The sequence below is a fragment of the Vombatus ursinus genome, unplaced genomic scaffold (assembly GCF_900497805.2).
Source record: "Vombatus ursinus unplaced genomic scaffold, bare-nosed wombat genome assembly UNPS02001419.1, whole genome shotgun sequence".
In the NCBI taxonomy this organism is placed as follows: domain Eukaryota; kingdom Metazoa; phylum Chordata; class Mammalia; order Diprotodontia; family Vombatidae; genus Vombatus; species Vombatus ursinus.
Window position 1 is genome coordinate 2323211 of NW_020941197.1, and position 17986 is coordinate 2341196.

At 39.6% G+C, this 17986-nt stretch overlaps 1 protein-coding gene across 1 annotated transcript in view; it reads right to left on the reverse strand.

Moving 5' to 3' along the window:
* The window catches only part of SMS (spermine synthase), a 67501-nt gene extending 51099 nt beyond the window's left edge, over positions 1–16402 (reverse strand). The window contains exon 1 of the mRNA XM_027868355.1: positions 16145–16402. Coding sequence (XP_027724156.1) covers positions 16145–16193 — 49 coding nt within the window. The 5' untranslated portion in view covers positions 16194–16402. The remainder of the gene's footprint in view (positions 1–16144) is intronic.
* Between the last annotated feature and the right edge of the window lie 1584 nt (positions 16403–17986).

Consider the following 17986-nt stretch of genomic DNA (forward strand, 5'->3'; position numbering starts at 1 on the left):
CTGTACCAGACAAAGTGACTCATTTGAATCAGAACTAAAACCAGCAAGGAAACAATTAAGTTGACTGAAGAACAAGTTAGAGTAAAACATTATTATGTAAGAGCTATGGATGTAGTACAAATAAGTACTGCTTTTGAAATTCAGGGATTTTAGAGTATTTCAAAAGCCGTGAAAGTATAGAGCTGATTAAATTTAAATTATGAGAATCTTAAGTCAAAGGATATTAACAATTCATTTTAAAAATTGCCAACTATTAGCAACCATGTCAAAGTATGCTGCAGATCACTAATTAGATTTTGTCTCACAACCAGCAAATTGGTCAAGATAACAAAAGATAAGAATAATCAACATAAAGTCTGATACACTAATGCATTGCTGGAGGAGTTGTGAACTGGGCCAGCCATTCTGAAAAGCAATACAGAATTATGCAAAGAGAATGATTATATAGTGTCCATATCTCTGACTCAGAAATTTCATCATTAGGCATATACACCAGGAAGGTTGATGACAATACTCAGACACCAAAATATTTATAACAGCACTTTTTATAGTAACAAAGAACTGGAAACAAAGTAAATGCCCATTAATTGGACAATAGTTAAATAAATTGTTTCACAAGTGTAATATAATTGTTTTGTAAGAAATTATTAAATATGCTTACACCTCGAAGAGATCAAAGAAAGAGGAAAAGTAACTATATATAACATTTATAGCAACTCTTTTTATAATGGCAAAGAACTACAAATTAAGGGAGTGGTCCATTGGTTGGGGAATGGCCAAACTTATGATACATAAATATAATGGAACACTATTGTGCTATGATAAATGAAGTACAGTGCCCCTAAAGCAGATTAAAATCTAAGTGAGTAATATTTAACAAAATAAATAAAAAACAACAGAACATAGATTAACATTAATATGTGGTTTTCTAAGTCAATGGGCCTGCAGGGATCCTCATGTACAATTTGGTGGCCGGGGCTTCTATTTGAATTTGGCATCATTAACGACAGGAATGGTTTCAGAGAAACCTGAGAAGACCTATAAGAATTAAGGAAGAATGAAGTGAGCTGAGAACCAGGAGATGTGTGTATGTGTGTATATATATATATAATGTATATATATAATGTATACATTAACAACATTATAAAAACAAACAACTTTGAAAACACTACAGAAATTTGAATCAACCAACCACCATTCCAGAGACCAGATGAAGCATGCTGCCCTGACAGAGATACTCAAGGTACAAAATGGGACATACTTTTGGACATGGTCAGTGAATGAATTCTACTTTACTATCTCTATTTTTTATAAGGGTAAGTCACAGGCTATGGATCTGCATGCGAGCGTGTTATTTCTACCCAGGCTGCTTCTAGTATTTAGTATGCATGTTGTGTACACATGCACATAAATCCAAGCAATTTGATGGTGAACACATCCATTTAAAACACTAAGAGCAGTCTGAGTGGAAATAACATATTTACATAGTACTTAAAAATTTGCAAATTCAAGGCCTGACAGTCTTGAAGCTGAAGTCCATTCACCAGATGAGTGACCTTGAGTTAATTTTAAATGGTAATGGCTGGAGTCCAGAATCCAGTATCCTCATCAGGTGACTGAAGATTAGTATGTGGTTTCATCAGGTGAGGGTAAGGATCAAAGGGAGATAATGGGTATAAAAGTGATTTGTGTATACTGTACAAATACAAGTTACTACTGCTCCCCTCCCACACAACTGCAGTAGACAGATGAAGAATTTCCTGACAAGGATGTCGGTTCATCCTGTGGGATTTTTAGCCTTGTTCTCCTCATAAAGCTCCTAACCAATAGGCTGGAAGCCCTTTTCCAGTTATATTTCACCTGTGGGCTCATGCAGCATAATCCACCCACTTATCTAAATTTTCTTATCACATGTCCAGCATAAGATTTTTTAATGCCAATTCTCACATATAGCCCAGTCACTGGTTATATGCTACTGCCAATTTATTTGTAATTAACTCAAGAAACTGTGGACTCTCATAAAATCATTAGGAGATCATTTGGTGATAGAATTTGCCAAATGTAACCTATTCTGCTTTCTTCCACCTTCACTGAACTTGAAAACTAACAACAACTCAATATTACCTTATAACATTTCTTTTGGGGTTAGAACTTAAACTATCACTCTACATCAGAAAATGATTTTAATAGCAGCTGACACATTTTGTTTCAATGTTTACAAAGCACTTCACATAAATCGCTTTCTTCAATTTTCACAATAATCCAGTAAGGCAGATCCTACAGTTGTTATCCCAGTTTTACAGGAGAAGGCAATTATACCAATGGTTCTCAAAACGTGGTCTGAAGATCCCTGAGGGTCTCTGAGCAGCTTTCAAGGGGTCTGAGAGATTAAAACCATTTTTCTAATACCAAGATGTTATTTTCCTATTAAAAAGTTCTTCCCTTTTCCAACAACACGTATGACGCCAAATCTTCACATACTTCAACCAGACTGAATGTAGGAGCAGATGAGAATACAGTGGTCTTCTATTAAGCCAGACATTAAAGAAATTTGCAAAAATAAGTAAAATAATGCCATTCTTCACTAGATTTGTTTTAGGAAAAAAAGTTTTCATGAAAAAGTGTTGTTTATGTTAACATGTAATGGTTTGTTACTTTTAAATGAATATTTTTTTAATTTGTCAATTTTAACTTCTAATTGATCCCCAACATGCAGATGTAGTATCTATTGCATACATGTGAAATAACCTACCCCTAAATCATAATAATTTATTAAGATACCCTGAACTTTAAATCCAGTATCAGACTTCTGACATATAATAATTGTGCAATCCTAGTTATATCTTCAAACCTCTATAAGCACTCCCTGGAAAAATAATACTGTAATTTACAGAAGACTTGTTTATCTGCATGAGGTTCCAGGTTCAAAACAAAGAAAATAAATCAAAGTTGCAATCAGCAGTTTTTATTTCTAATATGACATCAGTAGGCATAACCCACCTTTTTTAAAAAGCTCAATTTTTTTAAGAGTGTAAAGGAGTCTGACCCCCAAAAGTTCACGAATCGTTGCATTATGACATTCTGCAACTTAAAATCATGGACAGTACCCCCAATTCAAGTTGATGTACACAATAACACTATCTTAAAAAGAAGTAATAACGTTTGCAAGTTTTTAGCTCATATACATAGCGTTGTTCTCTGCCCTGTTACAGGGAAATATCAGCAACAAATCTGGCAAGAACTTAAGAGTATCTTTTAAGTATCAGCCTACACTAATATGGCCATTTAAATAGGTATTTCAATCTTCAAATAACATTAACAACTCATTAATTTTGCCTGTTCATTTGCCAACATAATTTCCTTTTATCTTGAATGGGGCTAAAAATAGCATGGTATGATCTAGCTTAATTTACAATACCTCATTATAACTGAGTACCTTTGTACACTGGCAAGATTTCACGTTTCTACCAAAACCTACCTACCTGAGTGCCTACCAAGGCACTCATCCCAGAAAGCTTATTGAAATTATTGTTGAGTATTTACATGCTATTCTATGTTGTTAAAAATACTTGTTATTCCCTACAAACAACAGGGTGTGGGGCGTTTTAATAACATCATCCCCAACATGCAGATATGGTCTGTATTGCACACATATGAAATAATCAAATCTATCCCTAAGTGGTAGTAATTTATTAAGAAACTCTAAACTTTAAATCAGGCTTCTGATATATACTAATTTTGCATAAGTATTCTAACCTCTAAGTGCTTCCTGGGAAAATAATATTATAATTTACCAAAGACTTGTTTGGTTATATGCATGGGGTTCCAGGTTCAAAACAAACAAACAAAAAAATAGTAGAAATTGAGCTCAGCAGGAATATAAGATATGGATCTCTCTAAATAATGTATCTTAAAATAAAATCATAGATTTAGAGCTGTAAAAGACCACAGGTCATCTAATCCAACACACTCATTTACATATAAGGAAACTGAGGCCCAGAAAAGATAAAAGTGATTTGCCCAAAGTCACAAAGGTAAAGAATGACCAGAGCTGGGTTCCAACCCAGGTTCCCAGAATTTGTTGAAAAGCAGGTAAATGTCTAGATAAACAGTATGAAGTTCTAGGTTTTCTTCAAAGCATAGGCAGTTAAAAGTGGGGCTGCTAGGTCGATCAATGGACCTGGAGTGCTGGCCTGAAGTCAGGAAAACCAGAGTTCAAATCCAGCCTCAGATACTTAATAGCTGTATGACCCTGGGCAAGTCACTTAACCCTGTTTGTCTCAATTTCTTCATCTGTAAAATGAGAAAGAATGGCAAAACACTCCAGTATCTTTGCCAAGAAAACCCCAAATGGGGTCAGTCAGCCACAACAGAAAAATAAACGGATGACCAACAACGAAGCCAGTTAAAGATCCTGAGCATTAATTTGTCTTCAATGGGAGGCCTAAGACTATCTTCAACAATGCAAGTATTATTTTTTAATGTTCACGATTGCAATTCGCTTAAAAGGTTTATCCACCCCTTCAAAGAACAGAAGGTGAATTTAGAGTAACTGCAATCAGTTCCTTGGTCACTCTGTACAGTCTACCAAAATTTCAGTCATAGTAGTGATTCACAGAGGCAAGAATTATGAACTTCAAGACATTTTTCATTTATAAACTGGTAATTTTGGCTTTTAAAGAATTATCCAGCTATGACTTGATACCTTGCCAGCAAATCCTTTCATTATTCTAAGAATTTACTTCACTTCCAATATTATCCCCAAGATAATGGTCTAATTCAATCTAAAACTGTTTCTGGGGTCAATGATAATAACTATCAGTGATATAAGACTTACTCCATTCCAGGCACCGTGCTTAAGTGCTTTACAATTATTACCAACCCTGAGAGGTAGATGCCATTATCCCCATTTTACAGATGAAAACTGAGTTTGAGAGACTTGCCCAAGGTCACACATTTAATAAGTGAACGAGGTCAAATCTGAACTCAGCTCTTTCTGACTCCAGGCCAAGTGCTCTATCCACTGCACTACCAAGCTGAGTCTAAGGAAGGGCATATGAACTTGGCTGCAGGATTTCAGGATTGCTGGGCATCAGAGGTTCATATAGCATCACAAGTGACTTGAGTCATTTCCTTGTTAGTCACAAGTAATCTGTTCACCTCCTAGAGTAAACTAATCAAATGGTCCTTAATCCCTAAACCTGCTCACATTGGTAAGGTTTCCTACTTCCTCATATCCCTTGCAATCATTCTCTAGGTAGAAAAAGAAAATAATTAAGGCTCAGGTAACACTTCTCCATAGGACATAAACCCCATTAATGAATTCTCCAAAATGGGTTGTCTCAAAGCAGAAAATTCTGCATCCCTCCTTGCCCCCCTCCCCCCCCCAAAAAATACTGCAGCCTCACAGCTCTCAGTTGGTTTCATGAAATTCAAATACTAAGAAAGAAGGTCATTGGAGAATGTTTTTTTCAAACTCACATAAAAGAATGGAATCACAAACAGGACAGCTTCGAAACCACATGTTGAATTTATTGCATACTTAAAAAAAAATCCCTATGACAGCTTTGCAGTTTCACATGTACTGTACAATCTCTTCTGTTCTACTCTATGAATATTGAAATGCTTGTCTTATTGGGTCTTTAAATTCAAAATAAAATGTAAAAATGTGAGTTTAGAAAAAAGAAAACAGGGTATGGGTGGAAGCAGTCTGCAATATGGCTCAAGGATCTAAGTTCAAATCACACCTAAACTTATTACCTACATATATACTCTGGGCACATGCAGCCTCTCTGTGCCTCAATTTCCTTATTTGCAAGTCCAAGTTGGACTTGAGGTTCTCTAAAGTATACAGTCGAACTCTGAGGTGTTGGTTAGTATTGCTGTGTTTTGCTTTTTGGTTTGTCTATTTTTGTTTTACTACATAAGATTGGGTAGGAGAGTGGGGAGAGATTTTTTTCAAAAATAAAGGTGATTAAAAAAAATTAAATATATTCAAATACAAATAACTTAAGTTGAGGTTGCCCCTAACAATTCAGGGCTTAAAAAATTACTGATACTTTCTTTTTTTTTACAACACTCATTTCCCAAAACATCTGTTTCTTAATTGCAAACCCACAACTTTTCACAAACTGCTTTGGTATGAAACACTTACAGGGCATCAGTTCTGGATTTAAGTGTTAGTTTTAAAGATATCTTAGGAATCAGAAATTTAATGTACCTTGTTCACATTAAACAGTCAAAAAACTTCAGCCTGGGAGAGTTTGGAAAGTAAGTAAAACTTGGGACTTCAGTATTGACACAATTCTACTTGTCAGAAAGTGTTAAGATCACAAAATTAATTTTTCACATGGGGTAAAGTAGAAGGTGTTTATTGTTTAAGTCCAACTGAGCTCTTGCTGTGGAAGTAGAACTTAATAAACACAATAAAGAACTTAATGCCAAACTTGGCAGATGTTTGTAAGCTAGACAAGTCATGCATTGCCTTTAAATATTTGCCTCGCCAAACATCCAATCCATAAATCGTGCACGTGTCATTTTTTTTTTAATGTAAGAGAAGTCAGGGATATGCATGGTAAAACTAAATGTTCTAACTATGATTTACTCAGCGACCAACAGTGATCTGGTACAGGTGAACTGCTTGGAAAGTCTAATGCAGCATTTTAACCTGAGGTCAGTAAACTTGTTTTTAAAATATTATGATCACTGCCTTTCCTTGATAATCCTATGTATTTTATTTTATGCATTTAAAAACATTTTGAGAAGTGTGTCTGTTGGCTTTTTCAGAGTACCAAAAGGGTCCATGACACTGAAATGGTTAAGAACTCCTGAATTAGCAATATCCTTAAGGCAACAGACCTGACTAATAACTTATCTTTGAAAGGTATCTTCAAGATTTTGGAGGCAGTGGAAGAAACATCAGAGGGAGCACACATCTGTGGCATACTGCATCCCTCCCCAGCAAGAAGGTTGAACCAAGGGACACTTTGACCTACAGGGGTTACAAGGGACTTTTAGAAATTTTAAAACTAATATTCTTCCCTCACTTTACAGATGAGGAAAACTGCTACAACTAGGTGGAATCCCCACTGAAAATGGTCTCAATTCCCACTCCAATGCTTTGGGCTTTGTGCAATACATTATGTTTGCCATTCTGCCTTGGTTTACTTTACCCTGGACTCCCACACTATGCCGAAATGAGAAGAGTTGAGACATCCTAGTTCAGGAGTGGGGAACCTGCGGTCTCAAGGCCACATGTGATCCTCCAGGTCTTAAGTGTGGCCCTTTGCCAGAATCCAAACTTTGCAGAACAAATTCCCTTCATAAAAGGATTTGTTCTATGAGGTCACTGTTCCCCAACCCAGTCCTAGTTCATGGCTATCAATTGAGTTGCCTAAAACAAGCAATTCATTTTCCACTACATCCCTCAGATAAATGGAAATTCTGACAAAAGACTCATATCAGACAATCTTGTTAGACATGTGACTTTTTGGAAGTCACAGTCTTCTTTTATTCCCATTTCATAGACAGATAAGCAGTCTCACATTTAAACAAATTTATTTTTCAGAGAAATTTCCTCAGAAGTTGAAATCCTGGGTCAAATTATGTGGTCACTGCTATTTCCCACATCCTTTGATCCCTGTAGGGTAGCTATTTAAAGTATCTGCAAGAGGAAGAAATTAAAGCCATCTACAGTCATATGAAAAAATGCTCTAAATCACTATTGATTAGAGAAATGCAAATCAAAACAACTCTGAGGTACCACATCACACCTATCAGATTGGCCAACATGACAAAACAGGAAAATGATAAATGTTGGAGAAGATGTGGGAAAATTGGAACACTAACGCATTGTTGGTGGAGTTGTGAAATGATCCAACCATTAGAGAGCAATTTGGAACCATGCCCAAAGGGCTATCAAAATGTGCATACCCTTTGACCCAGCAATAACACTTCTAGGGCTATATCCCAAAGAGATCATACAAATGGGAAAAGGACCCACATGTACAAAAATATTCATAGCAGCTCTTTTTGTTGTGGCAAAGAATTGGAAATTGAGAGGATGCCCATTAATTGGGGAATGGCTGAGCAAGTTGTGGTATATGAATGTGATGGACTACTATTGTGCTGTAAGAAATGATGAACAGGCTGACTTCAGAAAAACCTGGAAAGACTTGTATGGTCTGATGCTAAGTAAAGTGAGCAGAACCAGGAGAGTGTTGTACACAGTAACAGCCACGTTGTGTGATGACTAATACTGATAAACTTAACCCTTCTGGCAATACAAGGATCTAAGACATCTCCAGAGACTGTGTGATGGAAAATGCTATCCACATCCAAAGAAAGAACTATGGAAGTTGAATTGCTATTTTTTTCTCTTCTGTTGAGTTTTGTTTCCTCTTTCTGATAGTTCCTCCTACTGGTTTTAATTTTTACTTACAACATCACTAATGTGAAAATATGTTTAATATGAACGTAAATGTATAGCATACATCAGATTGTGTGCTGTCTTGGGGAGGGTGGTGGGGAGGAAGGGAAAGAAAAATTTTAAACTCAAAAGCATATGGAAGTGATTGTTGATAAATCAAAATAAATTAATAAAAAAAAAAGTATCTGCAAATGAGGAAAGATTAGGCAATTTAGCCAAGGTCGTACAGCTAGTAACAAGAATGGAACCAAGGTCTTCAGATCTGGAGTCCTAGTACAAGTACTCTTTCCAGTAAACCACAACTCCTCAGGCAACATATTTAACTGTCCCACCAGAATGTGGAGAAGATCTAACGGCCAGAACAAGGAGAGTCTTATGGCTTGAAGATTCTATGCATGGAGCATATCAGATGGTTTGCCTAAGTGTTGGGAAGACATATATTCCTTTTCCAGCTCATTTTACAGATGAGGAAAGTGAGGCAGATAGACTTCAATGACCTGCCAAGTGTCACACAGCTAGTAAATGTCTGAGACCAAGATGATGAGTTTTCCTGACTCAAGGCAAGGCACTCTCTCCACTGTACCACTTGGCTTTCTGCAAGGAACCCTCAGGAATGCAAAAATAAAGACCAAATTTCATTCCATCAATTATCTTTATTTTAAGGATATTAGGGCTAAAGACACATGAAGGAAGGGAAGAAAAAAGGTGAGGGAAGAAGGGAAAGAAGACTATCGCTGAATTTCCAAAGAGTAATAGAACAGAAATACGTAGTAACTTTGTGATTAACTAGCAGTATGACCTTGGAAAAGTCACAGTCTTTGTATTTGTTTCCTCAACTATCAAGTGAGGTCTTGGGATTAGATAGCTAAAGTCTCTCTCATAGCTACTCTTTTACCCTATAGGTATCAGGAGAACCAATTAGCCTCATGCAGACAATCACTGAAGGCAAGCTGAAATGCACATTAGAATTCATCTAGAGGCATTTTAAACCTCAGGTTGAATGAGTTATTTGTCCAAAAAAAAAAAATCATTTTAAGCTTCTTTCTGTCTCTTTGCTAAAATGAATGTTATTCCAATTACAAAGGAAGAAACAATTCAGCAATTTTAACAATTTGGGAAGTGAGACAATTGAACAATTGTTGACTTTAACAACTCATCAAGGGACAGGTAGGTGGGGGAAGTGGATAGAGCACCGGCCCTTGATTCAGGAAGACCTGAGTTCAAATTTGGCTTCAGACACATAATACTTACTAGCTGTGTGACCTTGGGCAAGTCACTTAACCCCACTGCCTAGCCAAAAAAACAAAAAAACAACTCAAACTGAAATCACCCAGACATTTTTAAGAACCACAATTAACCTGACCAAGGTCACCAAATTCATTGCAAAGTGAGCACAGAATCCAGGTCTCCTTATTCTAAGTCTGCCCGTTTTTAATCTTCCATGTTGCCTACGTTCCAAACTAGACTAGGTTTTGTGGTTTGCTTTTTTAAGACACATCAGAGTTGGTGGGGTTTATGAATCTGTGGCATCTACTCTAACCCAATTTAAGATTCTAGAAGGGTTAATGAGCATTTATTAAATGCCTCCTGTGTGCCAGGTACTCTGCTAAGGCTGGGAGTACACAAAGAAAGGCAAAAAACAATCCTTGCTCTCCGAGAGTTCACAGTCTAACTGAAGAGACAAAATACAAACAACTACAGTTAGGACAAACAAGACTTGTAGAATAACCTAGACATAATGAACAGAGAGAAGGCATTAGCATTAAGACAACTTATAAGTTATACTCCTAGGGAAGCCAAAAGTGTCAAGACACTAGCTGTGCCTGAAGGTTGGCATAACCACAATTCTTTGCGATCACCTTCTGGAACTGATGGTCCCCGAGCTCAGGCAAGCACCAACAGGCCCCAGACATGAAGCCCTGCTACGAATGGATGTTTTGTCATTAGACAACCTTGCCTCACTGTTGCTGTTGTACCTCCCTACTACAGTGTGTCACACTATACCGTCTGACTCTTTGTCTAGCCACAAGTATACAAATCAAGGTTCAACTATACTGAAGTTGGTCCCCCTACTAGGGACAGGGCTCCCGGCGCATGTCTAATCCACCTCCTGGCTTGCACGCTGTTTACCTCATTTCAAAATTGAACTTATTTGATTCCTGACTCTCCTGTCTCTACCCTGCTTTGCTTAGCTACGGACATCCAGGGGCCAGTTCAGACCGGTTGACAGTTCCACAGCATCATCAATAGCATTGGGAGAAAACACTGGTTGTCCTGTAAGGATGTCTTTCCAAACCTTATTAGTGATATCTTAACTGCAATTACCCAAAACAGTAACAGCACTTGCAAGAAAGGACACTAAAATGAAAAATAACGGCCTAGGTTCTCAGAATCCTCCAGGATTTTGCAGAATAATGGGGGGGAGGGGAAGACTGGGAAGAATAGGAAACAGCAGAAAATGACCACATCCAAAACCAAAGGCCACACAAAGTTCTAAGAAAAACTTAAGATAAAAGTCAGCTCTCAGCTCAGATAAGAATGCATGGCTCAGCTTCACAGTGAGGGCATAATGGATAAAGGACTGGACGTGGAATCAGGAGGACCTGAGTTCAAATACAACCTTCCGAGTTGGGTGACCCTGGCTGGGCAAATCACTTAACCGGTCTACCTCAATTTCCTCATCTGCAAAATGTAGATGATGGCAATTCCCAGGATTGTTGTGAAGATTAAATGAGACAATATTTGTTAAGTGTTCTGCAAATCTTAAACTATATAAATAAATGTTGGCTATTTTTATTACTTCCAGTCTAATTTGCTAAAAATTGTTTTCAAGCAATGATAAGGGCTACACGAAAACAAAAGTTATTTTGGTTTCCTGAAGAAATCAAAGTTTAGGGCAGCTAGGTGGCACAGTGGATAGAGTACCAGCCCTGAAATCAGGAGGACCTGAGTTCAAATCCAGCCTCAGACCAAACACTTGACACTTAATAGCTGTGTGACCCTGGGCAAGTCACTTAACCCCAATCACCTAAAAATAAATAAAAGAAATCAAAGTTTATCATAACTACCCATGTGGCAGTAAAGTTACCCATCCAAGAAGATGCATTAATAAATTTTGGTGTTCAACAACAAAAAAAAGCCTTACCCCTAAATGAGACCTAAATCAACTAATCTATCTTTACTTTGGAGGAGGCAACTAAAGTTATGACTTCCCTACAGTCCCACAGCTAATCAGTCATGAAAGGACTATATGGGTTCTTACCCAGGTAGAACTTTACCACTTACAAATTCATTATCTCCACTTTACAGTCACTTAGGAGAGATGAAGTAACAAGTGATTTCACCTCTGAGCCTCAGTTTCTCCATGTGGAACATAACCAACAGGAGTGGACTAGATTCACAGTCTCTCCCACCAGCTCTACTATTCCAATTCTGAACTTGAAGATAGCTGGTTTCCAATGAGAAAAGCAATGACACTCTTGAGAAAAGCAATGACACTCTTAAGAAAAGCAGACACTCTTAAGAGAGACTCAAAAAAATTTCAAATTCCCATCCTCTTGAGGATTTCACTGATGCTCCCCTTTACCTTGTCCCAGTTTGTTGTTCAGCTTAAGTTAATATTAAAACAAGTCAACTAGCATTTATTAAGTGTCTACTATATGCCAGGCTAAGCAATGGAGATAGAAGAAAAGCAAGACAGTGTCTGGCTCTCCAGGAACTCAGTACAATGAGGGAGACAGAATGCAAACAAGTATGTACAAACAAGAAAAATACAGGATAAATGGGAGGTAATCACAGAGGAAAGGCATTATTGTCATAAAGGAGGATTGGAAAGACTTTTGTAAAATAAATTTGCATTCCTCAAGCACAAAAACTGATCAGGCCTGGGAAGGCCCTGGAAGGTCGAGGGAAAGCCATCCTCAAACTTCACTGCCTATAATCATTAAAGTCCCTAAACAGAGAGCTGACCCAGGCATTCTTTTTTTCTGATATGTACTAAGGAAAAAAATCTAGCTAAGTACAAAGTTATTATATTTCAGGCAAGCACACCCTCCAAGAGGCTAAACTTTGCTTTGTTATAGGGGATTTACACTATAAAGGCTTTTAATTCCACTCTCCATACACACTCTGCCCTGAATCTGTCTTTTCACCTTTTAAATTTTGTTCCTCTTGGCATGCCTCTAATGGTATTTGGATAATACTTGTAAGGAAATCTGTTGATTCCTCACCTGGCTGTTCCAAGCCCAAGAGCCTGTATTTTCTTTCAGTTTTTGGCAGTTGGACCAATATTAAATAATCCTCCTTTCATTTTGTTTCTTGTGGTTTTTGGATAGTTGTGGTAAATAAAAAATATGCTCTTGGTTTTTAACAGCCTAGACACCAGGAGAAAGAACATCTGGACCTTAGAAGTTAATTTTGTTTGTGTTCTTCCACCTGCTGTAGGCATTTTTGGGAGTAATCAAACAGTTACAATTAAACTTAATATTTGAGTTGTGGTGGAGAGTTTGGCTAATTTAAGGCCAAAACAAATCATAAGAATGATCTAAGTACTAGCCCTGTCTTATATCTGTTCTGTGTAGAGCCTAAAATTGAAGGGAAAAAAAAAAGCAATAAATATCAAATTGAGTCAGTTTTAAAACAATGTATCAAACAATTTTAAAAATCTGAATATTTTGGGGCAGCTAGGTGGGAAGTGGATAGAGCACCGGCCCTGGAGTCAGGAGGGCCTGAGTTCAAATGCAGCCTCAGACTAGAGGCTTCACACTCACTAACTGTGTGACCCTGGGCAAGTCACTTAACTCCAACTGCCTCATCAAAAATAAATAAATAAATTTGAATATTTCCTGAGCATTATTCAAGTATGAATCAAAGTTCAACCAAAAGTCACTCCTCTACTCAATAAAGTCCAGTGGCTCCCTATTGCCTCCAGGATCAAATATAAAATGCTGTTTGGCATTCAAAGTCCTTCATAGTCCTTTCCAATCTTCTTAGACCTCACTCTTTGACTTTGGCCTCCTGGCTGTTCCATAAACAAGTCACTCTATCTCTTACCTCTACACATAAATCTGCCCCCAGCTAAGACAGAAATGCTCTACTCTACCTACTGACTTCCCTGGTTTTCTTTTGAGTCCCAACTAAAATTCCTTCTTTTATAGCAAGCCTTTCCCAAACCCTCTTATTGCTAGTGCCTTCCCTGTTAATTATTTCCTATTTACCCTGAATATAGCTTGCTTTGTCTATATTTGTTTTCATGCAGTCTCTGACATTAGAATGTAAGCTCAGTGAGGGCAAGGGAATAGTTTTTGCTTTTTGCATTCCCAGCACTTAGCACAGTGCCTGGCATATAGTAGATACTTAACGTTTAAAACTGATTGAAAGGGGGCAGCTAGGTGACTCAGTGGATAGAGTACCGGCCCTGGGTTCAGGAGGACCTGAGTTCAAATTCAGCCTCAGACACATAACACTTACTAGCTGTGTGACCCTGGGCAAGTCACTTAACGCCACTGCCTAGCCAAAAAAAAAAAAAAACCTGATTGATTAGTAGCTAGGTGTCACAATGGAAAGACTGCTGTGCCTAGAATCAGGAGTAAAAGAGTTCACCTCCATCCTCACTTTCTGGCTGCATCACCCTGGGCAAGTCATGAAACTCTACCCTACTCTGTCAAATGGGCATGGTAAGAATAGCACCCACCTCCCTGGGTGGTTGTGGTACATGTTTGTAAATGAGATGTTTGTAAATCCTGCTTGGATATTTAAATACTGACTATCAAAACCAATTGTTTTGAAAATCTCTCATCAAGAATGAACAAAATTCCAGTATGAATACAAGTACTTCCTTGACCTGAATCTTAAATTTGGAGAACTTAATCATTCCTCAGGTCCAACATCTATATCCCTTTAATCTCTTATTAATAAATAATCTTTTCCTTATCTCACTTTCCTCTACCTTCAGACTAAATAAATTCCAACACTATTTATAGCTTTAATTACTTAATACCTCTTCCTGAATAGCATAGATCTTCAGCTAGAAGGGATCTCAAGAGGTGTTACCTTAGCCAATTTACAGTCAGTCCAATGAACCAGACCATAAGTTAAGAGTTCCTTCAAACTTAAATTCTAAACCCTAAAAGAGGGATGGGAGGGAAGAGAAGGAGGAAGAAGTGTGTATTAAACTAAGGCGATAAAAAGTGGTCTGGTTATGACAAAGAACTGGGGAATAAATAAACTGAGGGTAAAGTCCTTCTGGTTACCAACAACCTTGGAAACCCACATCTGCTGGCATTTGAAATGGAAGCAATAAGCAAGCTACATGCAAGTGGGTCAGATGGGTCCCTCTCTTTCCATCTCTTCTGTATGAGGGTAAGGGAAACTTCTATCCCAATCATATAATTATAACAATAATAATAATTGTTAAGATTTTTATCTACCGCAGAAACTTTCAATACCAGCTCTTGCTGAAAAGGATAACTTTCCAAAACATTTCATTAACTTTTTTCTTTAAGCCCTATGACTACAGCTCACTGGAGGAAATGGGGGAGGGGGCAGTATTCTTAATAACTACTTTTTAAAAAAACCTGTTTTCCCCCTAAGTTTTATCCATTCCCTACACCTCTGGGCAATAATTTTGTCAAAGATGCACTGGCTCTCATAATTACACAGATTATATATCCAATTAAAAAGCTGAAGTGAGGGGAAGAAAGCAAAGGAAACCGAGAACCTGCATCCTAGAAAGGAAACTTACCTTCTCCAAGAGCATAATAAGGTCATGCATGCGGCAAAGACAATGTTAACAACCATTACACATGCACCTTCCTGTACTGGGCAATTCTGCACTTCCTCACTACCCTGGGTGTCTCCCCACACCTCTAGCCCTCCCACCCATGCGGAATCCCCGATACAGCGTCTTTAGTAAAAGCACTCTCTGGAAGATGAGACGGGGGTGGGGTGGGGTAGGGGGAGAGAGCAGGGGGTGCCCGTCCAAAGGAAGGCTGAGGGCACGGGTGGAGGAAGGGAGATGCATAAAGGGACGGGGATGAGCAAGCACAGCGGCTTTGGGAATGGGATGATGCACACATATACACACATACACACAACCGCCAACATAAATAAAGGAGGTGAGGTGGAGGGAGAGGAGTGGTGGTGGGGAAAGACCTGTCAGGTCGGCAGGAAGAAAAAGCAATCAATGCAGGATGGGGCTAAGGGGAGGAAGGGGGAGAACCTCAGCTTGCAAGCATGGGTGAGAGGAAGGACTGGCGCAGAGCGAGCGAGGCCCCGGCTTTGCAAAACGAGAGCGAAAGAGCAAGCGCGGGGCAGAGAGAGGCAGTGGGGGAAGGCGGCGGCGGCGGCGGCAACGTGAGCGTGGCCTCTGCAGCGAGCACCGGGCCGCCGGCCTGGCCCGCTCCCTGGAGCTGGCCCTCCCAGGGCTCCGAGCAGCCTGCCTCCCCCCGGGGGAAAAAAAAGGCGCACCCCGGGGAGGAAGCCTGTCCTACGGGGAGGGGGGGGCGGAAAAAGACGCCCAGACCTAGGAGGGAGGAGGAAGAGGAGGAAGGCGTCTTTCCCCTCTCCCAGGCAATCTTGTATTGTTCAATCTTTGCAACGCCTACCCCTGCAGACCCCCCCTAGCTGGAGAAGAGGGCGGAAGGCTGGGGTGGGGGGTGAAGACGGGAGGAGCGGGCGCGTTTAGACCGAGCGCCGCGGGGGGGAACCGCGTGTTACCTTTCGCACTGAGCTGGAAGTCGAGGGTGTAGTGTCGCGCGGCTGCCATAATGAGGTAGAGCCCAGTGCCATGCCTGGTGGAGGCGGCCGCTGCTGCTGCTGCTTGCTGCTGCTCCTGCTGCTGCGTGTGCAACCGTGTGTGCGTGTATGTGTGTGTGCGCGCGTGTGGATGTGTGTGTTAGGCTGCACTGGCGAGTGCGCTTCGCTATTTGAGGCCGGGGAAAGAGGGAGGGACGACCCAGGAGTGATTGGGGGGCGGAGGGGGGGCGCGCGAGCGAGCCAGCCCCGCAGCTGCAGAGCGCAGGGCTGCACAGTCACACTGGAGGGAGGAGGGGCGAGGCGCGACAGTGCGGCCGCTCGGAGGGAGGGAGGGGGAAAGGACTCCTCTAGAAAAAAAAAAATGGGAGCTTCGGTTAACCCCAAAGGGGGAAGTGAACGGAGGGGAGGGGAGGAGGAGGCATGAGACCTGGGAGAAAAAGCTTCCACAGCCAATGCTTGCTCGGCCGAGGAAGACTAGTGGTTGCTGGGCGCGCCAGCATCTCTCCCAACTCCACATCTTGGGTGCAAAACTGATGGTTGCAGCTCTTGGCTGTGCAGCAGCTACTCTACCTAGTCGCTTCTTTCCCGAACTGGGTTATGCATAAAAAGCAAAACTGCTTCACTTCCCAGGAGCGCAGAACTAGGCTTGAAGGGGAAACGAGAATAGGGGGGTGGCACAGACTGTATGTAGCCCTTTCTTTCCTTAACCCTGTGCAATAAAGTAAATGCATATTTTCCCCAATTCGGCCTTCTTTCCACTACCCCATCAAAAAAGAAAAAAAATAATAATCCTTGCTGTGATGCACCCCTCTGTAACCACGGCTTAAGTCGAAAAGTGCTGCCCTCCCATTTTTTCTTACAGGTCCAGAATAGCACAGTAAGGTGCAGGAAAAACAAATCATGGTTATTATTGCTGAGGATCAAGCCCTTGGGTTGGGAATCGCCCAATTTTAATGAGTAAATAAGAAGGAGAAAAATGAGACAATACTGATTAGGGATCAGTAATTATCGTCATGCTAAGCCGGACGTTGAGAAGAAGATTAAACAAAATGTCTCTTTGGGTGAAAAATAATTTGTAATAGTGAATTTTTACACAACATTTCAAAGGCAGAGCTTCCAACTTCTCTGAGGGCTGTTTAAAGTCAAGTCATTTTTCAATTGTTTGAACACAAAAAAAAAAGTTATTTGAAAAGGGATTCCAAATTCTAAACATTCATAAAAGTCATCAAAGGCACATGTAGAGTAGTTTCAAAGACACAATTGGAAAATTTGCTAGAATATGAAGAAACAATTGGATAAATCGTATGAATAACTTACTTGGACTTACCACAAGTTCTAAGTTGATTATGAATTTTATGTGTAATTCCATTTTAAGTTTAATTTTGTTGATCAATGTTGAGTTCATTTAGCGTCCAATTATAGTTCCATTGTCTTCTTCATTTAGATGGAAAGTAAACATTCCGTAATAATTGCGATCCTGGGTCGAATACCAGTAGTCTTTTGTTGTTCCTCATTTGTGGGGACATCCTGTCGCTTTGGAGGATCAGCCCTCTACAGAAAAAGTCAGGAAGAAAAACAAAAGATCATAGATCTAAGTGCATTTAATCTTCATGGCTTACAGAAAGTTTGTCTTTTCAAGACTTCTCATGTATTCTGTGAGAATTACTGTAAATTTAACCTGATTCGAGATGAAAGATACTAGAGCCAAAAAAAAAAAAAAAAAAAGTGTTCCATGCCTGGGGCATGAGAACTACACGTGCTTATTCTAAACAATGTAAGGTTCTCTTCCCATTCGACCTCCCT